General features: G+C 54.2%; 1 protein-coding gene across 1 annotated transcript in view; it reads right to left on the bottom strand.

Moving 5' to 3' along the window:
* FNDC1 (fibronectin type III domain containing 1) overlaps positions 1-7,618 on the bottom strand; it is a 50,915-nt gene extending 43,297 nt beyond the window's left edge. Inside the window, exons 1-3 of the mRNA XM_012723068.1 lie at positions 7,427-7,618; positions 5,332-5,418; positions 4,496-4,564 (exon numbers count right to left, since the gene is read on the bottom strand). Coding sequence (XP_012578522.1) covers positions 4,496-4,564; positions 5,332-5,418; positions 7,427-7,574 — 304 coding nt within the window. The 5' untranslated portion in view covers positions 7,575-7,618. The remainder of the gene's footprint in view (positions 1-4,495; positions 4,565-5,331; positions 5,419-7,426) is intronic.
* Between the last annotated feature and the right edge of the window lie 11,218 nt (positions 7,619-18,836).

Genomic DNA, 18,836 nt, shown 5'->3' with positions numbered 1-18,836 from the left:
CACTGCCCACAGACACCCAGTGAAGCAGTCTCCACTGCATTCCATGTTGCACACATTTATTGAGCACCTACTATGTGCTTATCTCATAGTAGGTGCTTGAGGTACATAGGTGAGTAAATCAACGTGCCCTGCCCCTGAGAAGCCCACCTTGCCCTGCAAACTGTGCGGTTAAAATTCCATAATTAGAGTCTCAGTGTGATGATGTTATCAGCAGCCCCTGCAGCACAAGTTTGATCCCCAGCCAGGGGGTGACCCACAGGGCACAGCAGCCCGCTCCTGTCTGGCCCCCTGCTCCCCTCAGCAGTGGGTTTCAGTGGATCCACCTGTTCTGCTCCCCACTCTGTCTCTGGTGAACCCCTTTGCCCCTGCACCTGCTTCTTGCCAGACTGCTTCCTGGGTTTAAGTACTTGTCTCATCTAGTGGGTGACCCGATGAGGAAGGGGGTGGCAGGACTTCAGGCAGCATGCCAGTGTTGGGGGGAATGGCCAAGGAGAACTGCAAACTCTACATGGACCTTGAGTCTAAGTTATAATTTAATTGTTCTCCCCTACCCTCCCAAAAAACTGAACAAGCTTCGCGAACTAAAATGTAAGGAAAATATGTGGTCCACACCAGGCTTTAGTGTTAGCCCTGTGACCCAGTTTGCGTTCCATAGCTTAGAAAAGCACAAAGGACTAGATTATGTTTTCAGTCATGACACTATTAAAAATACATGATTCTGCTGAGGGCCAAAATTTCCCTGGTGAAAGCAGATGAACTTCCCTTTGAGTCCCTCGGCTGCGTGGAAGCAGAATTGGGTCCTTGTCTGACCCCCAGTGCCTGGCTCTGCAGTCTGGATCACCTCAAATTTTCACAGGGAAAAACGGAAACAATCTCAAGAAAGAAGGCAGAGAAGCTAAGTAACAGGATTCCAGTATGTGAACCTTGTAACATCTCTTGCCTGGGGACAAAACAAAGGGAAGTGGGCTTACATTCTCAGCAGGAGGGATTTTACATTTAAATGCAAAGAAACTTTCTAACTAAGAGACACTTGACAAGCTACCCAAAGAGGAAGCCAAAACTTTTGCCTCAGATGCATCTGTGCTGATTCCTACCATTTTTTGTCTTTAGTGTTTTCATATTTGGCCAAATGACCAGTCAGAATCACTCAAGTCAGGCTGGCCTCCAGAACACCTGGACATTCTCGTCCCCCTGATATAACTTCCTGTGTGAGGGTCTCCACGGGGTCTTGGTCTGGGGCCGCCATCTTGTCAGCTGCTCCCGACTCTCCCACCTTGACTTTGCTACAACAAGGTGGTTTATTTTCCAAAAATTTATGATTATGTTTTAGACTGAATTGTTTTCAGTCAAAAAAAAAAAAATCACATGTTGAATTCTGAGCTCCACTTACTTCAGAATGTGAGGTATTTGAATTTTGGAACTTTTAAATGAAGCCATTGAGGAGGACACTAATTGAGCATGACTGGTGTGCTTATAGGTAGAGAAAAATTGAAACACGGAGAGAGTGTTTCCCAGAGTGTGCCCAAAGAAGGAAGGCGCTGTGAGGGCACAGTGAGAAGATTGCCTGCAATCCAGAGCCCCTTCAGAAGCAGCCAGTGGTGCCAATGCCTGGATCTTGGGCTTCCAGTTTCCAGAGCTGTGAGAAAATTAATTTACGTTATTTAAGTCACCTAGTCTATGGCTTTTTGTTATGGCAGCCAGAGCAGACTAATACAGACAACAAGCATTATTTCTTGCTTGCTTGTGTGTTGACTTTCCTTCCCTCTAGATTATAATCCTGATGAAGGCAAGCCCTTGTCTACCTTATTCACCAACTTATCTCTAGCACCTACACCTGTGAATGAATTCAATAATTACTCTTTTTAAGTAAAGACAATGAGATCTAGGCAGATCTTAGCCAGCAAGAAGGGAGCTCTGAAACGGAGTAAAGCTACTCTTTAGAGCAGAACAGAAGAATGGATTTTCCTTTATTTATCAGAAAGAATTTTTCCTTTATCTATCAGAAAGTGCTGATACTGTTAAGGGGAAGGATGTCCTAAAGGAACTCTGCAGAGCCTTACGGACCCCACCCCCTACTCCAGCTTTCTGGACCCTACACCGTACTCCAGTGACTGGAAACTACAACTCCCAGCAGTACCCGGGAGAGAACTGCGAGGACCCAAGGGCAGAGCTAGCAGGGAATTCTGGGACATTTAGGAGATAAATAGGGTGCGATTGCTTCTCTCTCGCTGGCTCGCTCGGGAAATGGCTTTCCGGACCGCGTGACTCTGTGTGTTCAGTCAGCCTAGCTGTAAGGTATTCCAGTTACTTTGTACCCTGCTCCTTTTGTGTGCACCTGCAGTATAACTTAATATTGAACGCGCGGGTGAGGCCCCACACACAGGCAGCCGGGTCCACTCTGGGCTACCCTGTAACAATACCAGCATTTGCACCTGGAGGCTTCATTTTAGTGTTTTGACTGATATCATCCCTCTGGTTTGTCCTTCAGAGGCGTGCCCCAGGTCCCGGACCCACTAGAGGTCCACAACATCACACTGCTGAAATAAATATCCTTTCCAATTTGCATTCCCTAGATGCACTCACTACCTTCTCAGCTATGTTACACCAGTGTCTTCCTCTGGTTTCAAATAAAACACTGCAAGAAAGTGAGATACTATCAGTCAAAGCATAAAATGAAGGCTCCAGGTGTCAATACTGGTATCAGCTTTTTGAGGACAAATTCCTTCTGATAAATGAAGATAGGTGGAATTCAGAATGCTTCTTTGACAGGTTTATCATATATTAACCCCTCCTCTGAACAAGCTTAGCATATTTTTCAGACCTCATTAAAAAAAAGGTATCAATGCATCTTGATAGTTGAAACTCACAATAGTTTCTCACTTTATATTTAATGATGTGATGTAGTTTTTTCTCATGGGGTACTTTAACCAAGTCTGTGCATTCCGGATATTCATATTTTGTTCTGCTTTTAAGTTCTGTTTAACATGCTGCAAATGATTTCAGCTAGCAAGTTATTGCAGTAGTTTTTTATAACTTCTGACAAATATAGTATCATGGCTTACAGCATTTGAACAACAAGGGACCCTGGAGTGAGAGGTGAAATGAGCTCACAGTCCCTAAAGCCAACAATGAGTTGGAGTGAGAGTGTCTCTTGTCTTAGATATCCAGGTTCTCTAACACATGTGCACACACACACACAACCCACATAATATAAAAACCAGTTACTGAAGAAAATGACTTATCCTAATACTACTGTCATTCAGAAACCTATCTAGAAGATTATAAAAATAAAATGCTTATTTAAAACACAAAACATAAGGTTCAAACACAAAGCACGTTGGAAGGCTTATATGTGTTTGTGAATGTTTACATGATTGGAGCACACAACCTCGGAAATAAACATCCTTTCCAATTTTGCATTTCCTAGCTGTACTACCTCTCAGTTACGTCATGTCAGCGCCTTCCAAGTTTGCGTCTCGGTCCTCTGCTCTCGTATCTCCTCATTCTTACCCACTCCTGCTCTTTCGCTTCTTCCCCCCCGGGTTGTCACACAATCCCAAAGTTTCTGACTAGCTCTTCCTGCTCTCTTCCAGCCTGCAGCCTCTCATGCCCAGCCACGTACAGGCATCTCCACTACCAGAATCGAAGACGCCTCGTGTCCAATATTCAAACCAGGTTGTATCACCTTTCTCAGAAACCCATTTCCTTTTTTCTGTCCCTTTGTTTTTCCACCCCCCTTTCAGATGAAAGGAACTTTGAAAACAACATCCATCCAACCAGATTTGAGAAGCAGGTTATGGTCTTTCGTTTTAACATACTCACCTTCCTCTCAACAATAATACCAGATTAACGCCTGTAAAAACATGGGTCACCAGCATGCAACAGCTCCTTGCCATAGCTGGGCTATCGCCCCACCACACTCTAAAGTAACCACATTCTTTTTCAGCATTAATTATATTCAAGAAACATACAAGAAATGTCGACACCTCTTCACAAAACATCAGGACCAGACAACATCACATCCAGATGATACACACACATGTATACAAATATGGCGCAGAGGTGGAAGGCAGGCGCTCCTTCATCTCACGGAATACTGTGCTGCTGCTAAGTGAGCGAGACTTGGTGCAACAGATCAGCCAAGGAAACCACTCGTTGGTGCCTCCCCTCCTTTTATGCCATCCAGAGTAGGAGCTGGGGGTGCCCTCGTCGGGCCCAAACTGCCTCCTCCACCACCATATTTGCCTGGCCACAGCACGGGAGCATCCCGAGAGGCACACGCAGACACTTTCCCACGGCAGGACATGAGAGCAATGAGGAGTGAGAGACACGGCTGGTCCGCAGGTGCAGCGCAGATGGCCCGGCACGGCGGCGTGTGGGTTAGTTTAGCGATGGGAACTAGCGGAGGTTGGTGAGCACATGTGTGTAACAGAAGCACAACTCTCTTGCGAGATGGTGCTTCAGTGAAGACACGAACTCAGTGAGCAAATAGTACCTGTGACGGTTTCATTAAATGGTCCTGGACCCTTAATGGGAAAACCATCAATCTCGATCCATTCACCTCCTAAATTAGGAAAATGCAACTTCATAGTTAGAAATGAGGACTATTGGGGTTTCCACATTTCAGAGCATCCCTAAAGCATATTAATTTTTTCCAAAGGAAAAGGGCTTAATATAAAGAGTCTAGGTTTGCGTCATGACAAATGGCCCAAACTAAATGTCCTTGTCTTATTAAAAGTTCACCTTCTGCATTTTTTTCTATTGAACCTGTCTTGCTGCTTTTCTGTTACTTTCTCCTGCTTTTCCTGTCTGTGGCCACGTGGACACATGCCTCCCCCCATCCTCCCCAGCCCCCATCCCCACACCCCAGGATCTTAGCAAGCTTATTCCCATGCGAGCCAGGAAGACAACTGTCAACCTGAGTACTCCCTGGATCTTCCTGACCACCTCGGTGCTACCTGCAACCTCCTTCCCCCAACCCGAGTACGCTGTCGCTCTCCTGAGCAACTGAACTGGTCTTTCCACGGATTTGCCCTGACCACACAGTGGCGGGGCCCTGGCCTGAATAGATGGGGTGGATTTCTGCTCTTTTGCTCATCGCTTACCCTAGTGGAAAAGGAAGGACACGTGCTACTAAACTATGTGAAATGACTTTACACAACGAGCTTGCTCTTGCCTCACTCTTGACTTTTCAGGCTGCTCGACATCTCTACTGTTGTCTTATGCACAAATTCGGTAGCAACCCCAATGTGCGCTGGCCTGAAGAAGCAGGGGGTGTGTTTCTCACGTTCAGTGTGACAAGGCACATGCCCCGGGCCAGGTCAGACTTACCGGGTGGGCTCTCCGCTCTGTACACGGGTCGGCTCACTCCACTGCGGTTTTCTGCGGTGACCAGCACAAAGTATACTACCCCCGGCTCTGGAACACACGGTTGACATCAGGCCACCCCAAGAAGGACTGTTGGACTCTCTGACTATACCATTTTATACTATTATAAAAACCTGAATTAAGTGACAAGTCTATAATTTTCCCTCTGTTTTAAAAATCAAAAGCACTGAACTTTTTCCCATGCAACCGAAACACGCCTGACAAGAGAACCACGCCTGATAAGGGCACATGGCATGTGGCAGAAACCGGGATTCCTAAGCAGTCAGTAAAAACGCTTGTCAGCTTTTTAGTGCGAAATTAATGGCGGCAACATGAGTACACCATCCACTGAGTGGGGCTTAACCTACAGCGTGCACAACCACAAATGTTGTTTCCAAAATTGCTCCAAAGGCAATCTCAAAAGAAAGAGAAATGTCAAGGTACGTCACAAAACTTGGCACATGGAACATTGTCTCTACAACAGATGAAGCTATGAAACTCCCTGTTCGACAATCGAATGTTCTCCCTATGATGTCTCAGGTGGTGTCCGACTAAGGAAAGAGTCCCCAGGAATCTAGAAATGAAAATGTTAACTTTGAAATAATCGGGCTTTGCTTTTTGACCGGTGTCCAAGGGTCAAGGTGAATGAGGGATCAAGGTCAACCCTGCTGTCTTTGGGGATGTGAAAGGAAGCCAGGTGAGCACATCCTGCCCTGGCTGCTTCCTCAAGAGGCCGCTGGTGTGCTGGTTTTCCTCAAAGTGGACGGGCGCCTGGCGCCAGCGGTGAAGGGGCCCGTGCCCTGAGGAGATGGACATGTATGGGCATTTCAGGGCGGAGGGTGGGAGAGGGAGAGTTCGTCTGTCGGAGGCAATAACTGTAATTCTCAAAATGACGCGCTTCCCTCTGACAGGCTGGGGCTCCCCAGCCAGAGCCCAGGAGCAGCACCGTGGGTGCCAGCTGGGCCCCGAGCTCGGGACAGGGCCAGGGCAGCGTCTGCCTGACTGTGGCAGGGCCCGGAGGCCCCTCGGGGTGGCACGACCCGCCAGACATCCTGGGGAGCGTGTTGGGTTCAGACAACGCAGAATCACCTCGCCAGCCAGGCGCCCCTTCTTTCTGAGCTTACGCCCATTTCAAAGAATTTAGTCCGGTGGCTGGATTGCCTCTCGCTTGGAGACGCTGTTTGTTTTTAGGGGGCTCTGTGGCCCCTTTCTGCACGGATGTTGCCCTGTAGCAATAATAACGAACAAATACAGTGCTGCTCCTGCCTCCATCCCAGGGGGTTGCCTCTGAACCCCACAACCGGGTTCTGTGGAGCCCCAGAGATGGAGAGACTCAGTGGCTTAGCTGGAACAATGAGGAAGGGACTGTGCCCCCCTGTGCCCCCCCTACACACACTCTCTGCTTCATCACAGTGTGGGCAGGGAGCCCGGCCTTGTGGGGGGCACAGGAGGATCTTGGGGGGGGCGGGTGTCACAGCTGCTGCCTCCTTAGGGTCTGGGCTGAGGCTGGGCCAGGAGTGGCTGCTGAACAAACAGCGCTCCGGCCTTCTGGGGTCAAAGAAAGCAGAAGCCGGGGGTCCGCGGGAGCAGGCCTCGGCCTCACACCGCCTGCGCCAGTGCTTCTGGGTGCTGCCAGGACCCCAACACAGCAGGGAGGCTGCGCCGTCCATCCCCGGCCCGGGTGCGGCTCCTCGCGACCGGGACACACCGGTCAGGTCACGGCCTGGGCCACCCGCCCCGCAGGGTGGCTGCGGGTTAGAAATCTCAGCGTTGGCCGCCTGAGCTGTGGAGCAGCCAAGAGTATGTGAGACAAAAAAGGATCCCTGGGTTCCAAAGGACATCAGAAATGAGGAGGACTTTCCTACACCGGTGTGGACAGAGCAGGGACGCTGGAGGGCAGCGGCGGGTGGGAAGCCGGCGCGAGAAGCGGGCGGGGAGCAGCTCGAGGCTCCTGCAGCCGCCCGCCCCTGGGCCGGTGTCCACAGCCGCCGTCCCGAGGACAGGCTGAGCAGGCAGGCGAGCAGGTGGCCCCACTGGGGACAAGACCGGGGTCACTTACCCACGTCCTCAATAAGGAAGGAGCGCGTCTCCGCATTCACCTTGATGTATTTAAGGCCTTTCAGTGACTTCCCATAGGCAATGTTGTACTGCTCCACCGGTCTACTGGCTGCGTCCTTGGGAGGGTCCCACGTGACCTTCAGGCCCATTTTAGTGGACAGCAGTTTCACATGCCTTGGCTTCAGTGGGTGGTCAGCTGTGCAAACAGCATAACCATCAACTTACGGGAAAGGCAGACGGCGCGAAGGATAGCTGTCCCCAGCCTTCTGGGATGTGTCAGCAAAAGAGCAGATGAGTTTTAATATGTCTGTTCGTAATGAGCTGAAGTGCAGGCAGGTTTGGACATGGTTACACTATGGCAGTAAAACAAACATACCAAGCCCACAGCTTTTATGTATTTTGGGTAAATGTGGGTGGTAAATTTAAACCAAGAGTGAAACAAATCAAAATAAATTCTAGCCATTCTCTGGCTTGATGTTGCTTTGCTCGTGCAAGAATAACCAATTAGTAATTCGACACATTCTCCAAAGGCATTTATGCACAGCAGAGGCTCAGCGCTCAGTGCGGGTCACACGGTGCAATCGACAACCTCAGGCTACCTCGGAGAAGACTAACATCAAACTCGGATGATCAGGCGACTGCCCAGTGCACCCAAAGGGAGGAAGTGGAGCTATTGTTTCCACCAAGAAAACAAACCACCATCATCAGCAGTTTGAAAGGGAGGGGCCATCTGGTTTATCTGCACAGAGCTAATGACAAGTTCCCTCAGTGTGGAGAAAAATGGTCATTAAGTGCACAGTTCTATTTTCAACTTCAGTAATAAAGTATTCTTGATTTTCCAGCATAACCAAGAGGAAGCATAACATTTTGTCAGACAAAATCTCACTGCTTACGATGGAAGGGATATGGCGACACGACAGCATAGAAACAGATGCGAAATACCAATCAGCAATCACATCTGGGCAAACTTGCATCGGCGCAGATGACTCCAAGATGCAAGATCGCCCTGGGAGGAGGAGGGGGGAATCATCTTTCAAAACTTAACAACATTAAGAAAAGTGACTTTGGAATGTCACAAAAGAGAAAAAAGGAAAGTGTTTTGTCGTGACACACACATTGGTTAGTATGTGATTTTAATACCAAAGGAAAATTCGGAACGGAACAGTACACATGAGTCTAACAAACACCACTCACTTCTTCCAAAGCTGCTCACAGCCTCTGGAATCCGAAGCAAAGGGGAGAAGCCGGGAGCTGCTCAGAGCAGACTGCGCAGGAGCCACACAACGGAGACCACGGTCTCCACAGCAGCCGAGACAGCACGTCCGTCTCAGACAAGAGCACAACACCAGGCGTACGCGTGGACCGAAGCCCACAAAGCACCCCACTCCCTGGATTCAGAGGGAGACCCCTGCAAGCCCAGGGGAGTCTCAGCTGAGAGGCCCAGAGCCCTCCGGGAGATGTGAGGAGCTGCAAAGGCTCGCCCGTGGCCTCGGGCGTCCCCACCGGCCCCGGGGCTGCCCCAGAGTTTCTCTTTCTCTTCTGCCCACAAGAAAACCTGCAGGGTTTCTCTGCCGGAGGACCGGGTTTCCTCCCCGGCCCTTTGCTTCTCCCGAGGCTTCCCTGCAAACACCTCCCATCTCTGCTGAGTGCTGGAGTAGCTTTCTCTAGTGTCACCCTTATTTCCTGCCAGCACGGGTGGACGCAGGGACGCTGACAGTCCCCGCTGGCCGCAGGCACGTGGAAGCACAGCGAGACCCCAACCTGCCAAGGAAAGCCGCCGGCCGCAATGGCAGAGCGGGCATGTGAGGTCACGTCCCTCTACAGCTCGCTGGCAGATTTCCCCTAGAAACGTTAGCGCCTGGACAGACAGCCCAAACCGGGAGCGCGACACTCGCGTTTCCTGATGCGTCCAAGAGACTCTACTCAGTGCAGGGGGCCGGAAAGTGACCTGCAGGGGGCCGGAAAGTGACCTCCTGCCCTAAGGAAGGGAGGACAGTTTCTAGACACGCTCGCCGCGCCTCCCTGCTGTGCCCCGGTGCGTCCTTGGACAGGGCACGGGGTCACCCCTCACTCAGACGAGAACCCACATTCCACTGGCTGCATCACGCACCACACGGAGAGATGCTCAAACCTTCCAGAAGCATCCACAAGAGCAACAAGAAAAGGGCAAGACCGCTGGGTCTCTGCGATGAGCAGCATCGTGTCCTGCTGGCCCAGTCGGAGCCCCGCGCCAGGCCACAGCCCTTCTTGCCCAGATCAGGCGGCACCACGATACCACCCAGCACCGCCCTGCGCCGCACCCCTGCGAAGGCCACGGGCCCCACCCGCTCCACAGTGTAAACGGAGATGGACGGGAGAGGGGACATTGCATGTCCGCCGTCTGCACCCACTTCTCCGAGCCCATCGAGGCCCCCAGCTGCTCCAGCGCACAGCTGCGGCCCTCTGCTCCCCCAAACACAGCCTCACAGAGCCAGGGCTGGGGCCCCGAGGCTAGAAGTGCCTGAGCCACGCGCTGCCGTGGGGTGGGGCCAAGCGCAGACCCTGCTTTGACCCCCCGGTCCAGCCAGCCCTGCAGCTCACGGACCGCGGCGTCGGCAGGCTGACCCTACTCAGAAAGGATAGTGACCACGGCCGTGGGAAGCTAATTTGGGGCCACACCAAGGCCTCCACAGTTGCGCTGGCCACGTCCTTCCCTTTGCCTATGGCAGACCCACGACGTCCTCCTGGGACGGGGCGCGCCGCCCGCCTGCTGTGGCCCTCCTGTGCCCTTCTCCTCGCTGGAAGGAGGGGCTGTCGCGCTCTCAGGAAATGTGCATTCTCACAGCCAGCCCTGAGGCCAGAGGAGTGACCCGCAGAGCGCCATTTCAGACCCGGGTTACCTAGCAGGGTTGCTCTGAACACAGGCCCTGCCGGAGGAAGGGGCCTGAAATCACACCTCCGGGGCAGCCTCGGGTCCTCCTGAATTTCAGGTCCTCCAAAGGCTTAAGCCAGTACGCCCCACCGCACCCCACCCCCACCCCACTCCCATACTCCCATAGGCCATTCAGCACAACTTAGGGTGGGAGATGGTTCCGCTGCCTGGATTGCCACTGACCTTAATACGGAAAACTGACGTCGTCGTCGGTACGTCTTGGTGAATGTCTTCCAGGTGTCGTTCAGGAAGAAGAGGCTCACTGGACAAGGGGAAATCTCGCCCGTGGCTTCAGCCCCATCCCTGCCCCCACCCCCTGCGTCTGAGTTCATCTGTCTGAACAACCACTGGGCCAGGGAGCCGCACATCAGCCTGCCAGAGCCTGGGTTCCTGACAGAAGTTGGCCTTGGCCATCTGTTCTGTGCCCCTCACCACCCCTAGGCCTCGCCATTCACTCCCTGGCTGTCAAGGAACTTGAGATGAAGTTGGTTCAGCGTCTGCAGACCGCACTGTGGGTCCCCACTGCCTCAGCGCCGTGGCATAAAGTAGGACAGCGTGTTCTCTTTGTTGAAGTGGCCTTAGAACCAAGCCCACCGTCGCCTCCGCAGGTGAGTGGAACACACATTTTAGTGTGTTTCTAGTTTACCAGTAACTTCGAATAGTTTCTAATAACTTCGGGAACACGACACTGGAGACGGTCTGTAAAGTTGCGGATCCCGGGGCAAAAGAACAAGCCTGAAGCCTGCACCCCAGGACCGGCCTGAGACGGCAGCTCTGGCGCAGCCTCAACTAACTGGCAGGTGAGTTCAGACCAGCTCTTTTCCCACTTCCGCTGGAAGTGGACTGATGTGCATCAGCCCCAGTGAAAGAATTTCCTGTCTGTGGCTTTCTCCACCTGCCCAGTTCCAGGGTGTCCGCACGGCGCCCGCTGGGAAGTTATTCCAGATGGAAGGAGGCCAGGACGAGCCTGCGAGGGCTCGGCAACCTGACCCCGGGACAAAGCAACCTCCAGAGCTCAAAACAGCAGTGCTCCTCCCGATGCAAGGGTATTTCTAGGTACCGAGTAGCAAAAAGTCCATGCACAGGTTATGCCTGTGCACGGAGGGCCTGAGGCCCGGCTCTGGTACCTGTCCCTGAAGTCATCACTGCTGCCGAGTGCCTCTGGGGGTTCTGTGGGATTGATGAACCCCTCAGGGGCCTGGATCCAGAGCCAGCTCTGCAGGGCCTGACCTGACCAACATCTTCGGGGCTGTCTGTGGTGGACGGGACACCTCACTCTGGGCACCAGGTCCTGGCCACACTCAGTTAACAGGGAATCAGAGTGAAGAAAAAGACATGAGGGGGTTAGGCCAGGGAGGCCCACCACATCTCTCCACACCAGAGGCCACAAGGACCAGCAGGGTCCAGCAAACAAGTGAAGGTGCGTTAGGGACACTCCGCCTGAAGCCGCAGTTTCGTTCCAGGGACCTGTTAGGAGAAGGGACCTGGGCCCCATGTTGACAACATTCTCAGTTTTTCTTAGACGTTCGAGCCAATTCTCCCGGCCAATTCAACTGACCTTGTGAGCCCAGTGGGCCTGGGAGGCTGCTCTGCCCTGGAGTTGTACTGACCGGCGCTGGTCTCTTGGGCCTGAGGCTGTGCGGGGGGGACCCTGGAATCACCTGCACCAGCTCCACTGTCGCCGGACAAGGGAGCAGGATGAGGAGCCCCAGGTGACCGGGAGCAGCTCAACCCTGCTCTTCGGGCTCCCGAGAGGGCTGTGGGGTTCACACACATGCAAGGTGGGCTTTTGCCTTTTGCACACCCTGGTGGATTCAAAGACTACAAAGGAAATCTTCTATGAATGTCAAAACTTGCTTTCTAAAGCCAGCCCAGCAGCTTGGTGAGAAGCAGCTGCCAGAGCAGACACATCTGAGGACATGAAAGCACCTCGGGCCAGGAGGCAGGGGAGGAGGGCTGGGGGGAGGGCTGCCCTTGCCAGCCGAGCCTCAGCGCGGCCCCCAATCCAGCGGGGCAGCGGACGGGACAGCAGGCACGCTGCCCAGGCTGAAGGACAGTCAAGGGCTCTCGAAATAAACTAGACCCTCTCAGCCTCAGATGCAGCGATCACTTTCTGAGTGCATCAAGCATTCCTGCCACGGCAGCACAGCCTCTGTGTTTACGCAAGTCTCCCTGCTCCGTCTTTGTTTGAAGTTCAGGTTCGACTTTCCACGGGAGCCGCCAAGTGATTCCCAGAAGACGCAGATCTCAGCGCGGCTGAGTTTGACCAGAGGCCGGTCGCTAAGCCAGGAGAGGTTAGGAGGGCGGCGCGGGGTGGGCTCGGGACACGGTCACCGTGCCGTCCAGCTTCCAGCCCGGGACGGGTGGAGACCCCGCAGCTTTCCAGAAGTCACCAGACTGCACGTGCTTGTTCAAATGGAGAGACAGTTGTCCCCTGGGCAGGACACAAATGCTGACTGAACCTTAGAGGGTTGTTCACATGGGTGCGGACTAGATTGACCAAATAAGTACGCTTTACACAAAAATAAAAGGAAGGTGGTAATGATGGTTCTGGTGCTGTGACAGAAAACACACTCGTGAGACTCGCGGCTGGTGACTGACGCTTCCCCGGGGAAGACCGGGTTTGGGGACACACATCTGAGTTTGAAAATAATGACCCGGCTCCTCTTCTGACATAACACGATACACACGGGGCTCAGTAAAGTGTTTTCCACACTTGGCCCGGGTCTTCAGGGGCAGCTGCATGAAAGGCAAACCCAGCCATGCTTTCTCAGCTCCAAAACCAAACTCTAGGTCTCCGGAATCTCTAAGTTTAAAAATCCTCCGGGAGTAGAAAGAGCTCCGCAAACAGAACCTCTGGCCCCAGCTCCGGACGTCCTCAGCGCCAGGGGGACACCGGGCGGCCAGCCCGCCGTCGGGAGCCCTTGGGAAACCAAGGCGGCCCGCCCCAGCCTCGCTCCTGGCGCACTATCCATCACGTCCCGAGTCACAGGCACTCGCTGGATTCACCCACAAAGTGCCCCCTGGATTTCACCTCGCCAGGTGCGAGGAGTGAGACGCGGGAAGCCGCCACAGCCTGGCCGGCCCCGCTGTGGCCCGAGGCCCGTGACGCGTGGCCATCAGCAGCCCCCAGAGGGCGGAGGGGACAGCTGGCTCCGGCTGAGTGTGTATCCCCCACGCCCACGCAGGGCCTCTGCTGGCCTGCCCTCCGGGGAGCCTGCCTGCCAGGCGCCTGCACTTCCCAGTGTTTTCATAACAAAGCATCACTCATCTGGACTAAAAGGCCAGACCCACAGCTTACAGGCCAGCGAGCAGGCGCAGGGCTCTACACGGTCGCAGAACACGATTGTGAATCACAGTTTGCTCCATCAGCCCAAAGAAGCAAATGGCGAAGCCACCCAGATCTCAAAATCCCAGCCACTGGCTCATCTCTGCATCTGTCGGAGTCCATTTCTGTCTCTCAACCTCCCTGGTTCTCTCGCGTCAGCATCTCCATCCTGGACATGGCTCAGGGGACCCTGTGTCACACAGGGGACCCTGTGTCAGGGGGAGGGGTGGCTGCCCTTACCCGCTCCTCGGTAACTGTTCCATCTGTGGCTACTGCTCACCCCGATGCTGCCAGGGGCCAGCCTGCAAGTGGGAACTTCTCACGTCCTGCAGGTAGGCCCTGCACTCTCTCACCCCTTCTCCTCAGGACAGGCCTCCCAACCTCCCAGACAAGGCCACCCCCAGTCTAAATGCACCCCTACCCCTGGGTTGCTGGTAAATAAAGGTTTCATTTCTCAAATTCTGACTCATTATCTCAAGAGTTAACGGGTCCTATGGACACACTGCTAGAATGTTCCAGATTCTAGGTTGTCTGTTTTCTGTATTTGGGGGAATCTAGGACGATGAAAGAGAGGGCACTTGGTTTGCTTTGCTCCATTTTGCTCCCTATCATCCTGTCTTCTCCCCTCCCTCTCCCTGCCACTACCCCTCAATTTTACCCCAATTTGGTAAAAGCTACAAAATAGAGGGACACAAGGAATGAAGCAGCAGGACTCTGCTTCAAAACGAACAGCGAGAGCAAAACTCAGTCCAAACTTGTCAAGTCTGACCCGAAGGGTACCGCCGAAATGAATCTGTCTTCTCCCTCTAGATGTTTTCAGGGACATTTTAAAATTACTACTAGTCCCGTGCAAGTCAGGTTTCCCAGCTAGTGTACAAGCGTCTAGCAGCTTCTGCAATCAGACACAGCCAAGGTAGACTTGGGGGCCGAGAACAGTGACCCAAGAGCCATCCCGGCCTGGGCTTCTTGGGGTGCTAGCCATTCAGGAGCTGCTAGCTCCCCTTGCGGCTGGGGCTGGCCACACACCGCCGGCTAGTGGCCACCGTGCAGGGAAGCTCCTGGCTGAGTGGGCGAGGCCCATCCTGGGCAGGCCAGCGTCTGGGCTGCGGTCCTTAGTGTCGTCCTCCTCGTCCCCAGAATGTCAGAATGGAGACGTGGCATCACGCCGATGGCAGGAGAAAAGGGCACGCTCCTGGCCCTCAATGGCCTTGCTGCTCCCCAGTTTACTCATGAGCAAGAGAAACGATTCCCTCCCCCGTCCCCGGCCACTGTTGGTCAGGCATTGTCTCAGCAACAGCCCAGCCCACTGCTGCCCGACTTTGTCCTTTCTGGACCTGGAAAACCAAGTCGCTTTCCTCTAGGTTTCTAAGGGAGACCTGCTTTTAATTTTGACTTCTCTTCGTTTGTTGTTCGTAAGGGACCCACTCTGGGACTTAATTCGGCCAGTGCCAATGCTGGCCCTGTCCACGCCAGGGCCTGAGTAAGTCCATCTGCCCAGAAAACGATGCAGCCAGAAATTAAAGTGACCAGAACCAGCAGAGCTGGCAGAAGCTGATCATTAGGATGGAAGCGCGTCGGGCTCTTGGTCATTTACTCAGGAACCAGCGTAAGCAAACTACTCTCCCAAGGGGAAAAGCAAACACGATGTTCCCCCGATCTAAAACACCAGCGTTCTAGAATGACCGAGGGAAGTGGAATTGGAGGGGTTCCGCAGATGTCTGCATTTATAGCCGCAGCAAGAACGCGAGAAAGTGCCCATGATCACGGCGGGATGAGGACACACGCTTGCGGTTGAGTCTCCCGGAGACCAGCATTCCTCAGGCTCTGTGGGATCTTTTTACACATTCTTCAAATTCACTTCGTAACTAAAAAATAATTTCTTGAACAGTTACCATTGTTTGCTGGCCCAGAGTGAAGTCGGCCTACTAGAAATTGCTTGACAAGGTGGCCAAAGAAAACTCCCTGGAAATTCATTCCTTGTCCCCAAGTGAAAGTCGCTGCGGAGCTAGTGACCAGGCGGCATGACCGCCCCTGAGTCTCCGGTCATTCACTCAGAAAGCTCCCCGAGGATGCCCGCAGAAGCCAGGCCGGGCATGCGCTGGAGAGCAGACGGGCAGCTGACCCAGAACCAGATGCCACACGGACTCTAGGAGACCCCGGACTCATGACAGCCACTTGAACATTGCGTTTTAATATTTAAGCTCGATGGTTAGGAATGGGCACAGGCAAGTAATCTAGCAATGAGGAGAAAACATGGACACACCCTAGTGAGAAGCAAACAGGCTGTGTTGGGGTGGGTGGGTCGTGAGCAGGGAGGGAGTAACAGGGAAGTGAGGGGAAAGCAGGAGATGAGCAATGGCCGGGGAGCAACTTAGTGCCAACCGTCTCTGTCGTTCTGTGCCATCTGCTGAGTAGCTAGCGTCAGACCCTGAGCTAGGCCCTGGGCTCCGGAGGGGGCGGAAAGGAGCCCGTCTCACAGCCGTTAGCTCTTGCATCTCCAGTCTGTGAGTTGTGCTTTGGCTCCTCCAGCTTTACACCGAGGAAGCCGAGTCTTAGGAGGGAAGTGATCTGTGAGCTGCCCACAAGGCCAGTGAGTGACTGCAGAGCTGAGGGCAGCCCAAGCCACAGACGAGCTCTCTCTAGCTCGTGGCTGGCTGGGGTGTAAGTGTAACTAAAAGTGTATTTGGGGGTGATAGGGGGGTGTGCTGAAGAGAGGCCAGACCCTAAGTTGGAACACTGAAAGTCGCAGTGAGGCTGAATTGCAGGATCCCTGAGTGGCCTGACTGAGTCCCCACGACCTTGGCACCCCGAAGTCCCTCCCCTCCAGCTCCCCGGTTCCCCAGCACTGGGCTCCTGGATTCTCGTCCACAAGCCTGACGGCCTTTGCCGCCGGCTCCCCGTCTCTGCCCCCAATGGGGCATTCCCGTTTTCTGAGCAGCCCGTCCCCGTCCTGAGGTTGCCAACGTGTCCTGACACTGACGTGCCCATGTTTATGACATTGACCGCTGACACGCCCACGTTTATGACGTTGACCACTGAACAGAGGCATCTGACCACAGACAAACACCAATGCAGACCTGAGAAACAGTGTCTGCGGCATAACTGGGGGGAGGACTTTCTGAATCTCAGTACCTCGATCACGAGGACTCCCAGGAAACCAGGAGGCTGGGAGAGAGCCTCAGAAAGAAGGGGAGTCTGAGAGTCGAGCCCGGTGAAAGCTGAAAAGAGGCCATGTTTCTCCCCTGGCCGCCCCGCTCAAGGTCCTCGAAGCTAATGGGCCACCAGCGATTCTAGCAGCAGATATCCACCCTTACAGCTGCCCTAGAGGACTGACAGAATAAAAGGCGAGGCGGTGGCCCAGCCCTGAGGAGCAGGAGTCAGAATGATGGCGCCCATGGACACGCTGAGGCGGTGAGCGCTGACCTGAGTGCTCGGCCAGCCTCCTCCCCCACGCCGGCCGGGCCTTGGCTCCTTCTCCTCAATCTTGGCGCACAGACCACAGAGTCACTAAGCAAGGCGCCCTGGGAACACAGCGAGTTATTCCTCAGTCGTGTAGAACAGTGAGTCGTGTCCTCACTGAAGAGCGTGGGCTGGGGACACTGTGTCAGCCGAGTGTCGCCACATAAACATGGCCAGAGCTCGGGTGGGGAAGGCAGTCTCCTCACGCTCAGTGGACCCAGAAGTGTTGGGGGCTCAGGAAGGGGGTGGCTGGAGATTTCCCCACCTGTGGAAACAGCTGAAACGCGAAGGGGGCATTTAATGGCGTCTCTGCTGTGACGCTGGCCCCACCCAACCTTTGCGCCACAGAATGCTTCCTCTGAGAAATTGCTCTACCATTTCAGAGCACCCTGGCGCCTACGACACCCTCCCAGGAAGGGAGAGCAAAACCCGCATGCCCTACAAGAGCCACCGGCCCTCTGCTCACACAGCCTGTCTCCTCTCCCAGCCGCCCTCCCCTCTGTGACAGTCAAGATGTCCTCACGATGTAGCTGGGCAAAAAGATGGCTTGACATTCTCTGCTCCTCCTTTCCTCCCTTGGGGTATGGCCTGGCTGGAAATGTGGGGGCTTTTGTGTGGATTCTGAGAGTTGTTAACCACAGGCTGTTTCAACTCTGATCAGAAAATAACAGAGGAACTTGTTGGGTGGGACAGAAGTCGTATTAAGAGCCCGAGCAGGGCCAGGACACGGTGACAGAGCGCGTGGCGGCTTTCCAGAACATGAATGCCAGCAGCAGGGACGTGATGCTCCCTGAGTGGCAGAACATCACCTGATGTCACAACTAGAGACGGGGAAGCAGGTGGTGCGGACGGAGCTACAGCAGTGTGTGTGCCAGGCAAGGTCCGAGACACCCGCCTTGCCTGTCACCGACTTGGAAATGGGGACTCTGCAGGTGTCATCGAGTTGACGGGTTGTGCTTGATGGGGCTGGTCTTGATCCGAGGTGACCAGTGTCGGTAGAAGGAGACAGGCAGAGCCAAGGGGCGCCTTACAGCAGTGGCCTGTGAGATGGGAGCGAGGCGCATACAAGCCCCAGAACTCCTAGGGCGCCTGGCACCCACCAGGAGCGCCAGGCAAGGGCAGGTACAGAGGGCCGAGTTGTACTTCAGGGGGAGCACACCCTGCCCTACAGACTTCACAGGTCTGGATTTCGGAGAACAGGCTTCGCGGTGCCTGGCCACTGGCTGCTCGTATGGTGCTGATAGTCCTTTGCCAGTCTCAGGCTGGACTGCTGACCCCTGCCGACGTCCCCAGCACAGGTGCGGCCCTGCAGGGTCAGGGGAGAAGGACACGACCGCCTCTCACACCACCCTGTGTCCTGCTGGAGGCGGGTTGGCACCTAGACGGGTACTGAATGCCCACCATCAGGACCAGCGGAAGCACATGTCCACGCAGCACACGTCCCACGCACAGCCGACGCTATGTCCTGCTCTCGGGGAGCCTGGAGACAAGAGCCGCTGCTGTCACATGCAAAAGGAGACACGTCCCTTGCAGGAGGTGAAGGGGTCATGGAGGAAAAGGACGCGGTGAGAACGCTGGTAGGTGCAGGCTTCAATGGCACGAGGGGCCGGGCCAGGTGAGAAAGAAGCTGAAGTGGGAGAGGGGTCAGCTAGTAGTTTATGGAAGCCCCCGGGCAGCAGGGACAGCATGTGCCAAGGCACTGGGGTGGGAGGC

This window comes from Condylura cristata, unplaced genomic scaffold (assembly GCF_000260355.1).
Source record: "Condylura cristata isolate star-nosed mole 26May11 unplaced genomic scaffold, ConCri1.0 scaffold00001, whole genome shotgun sequence".
NCBI lineage: Eukaryota > Metazoa > Chordata > Mammalia > Eulipotyphla > Talpidae > Condylura > Condylura cristata.
This window is presented reverse-complemented; position numbering and strand designations above follow the sequence as displayed.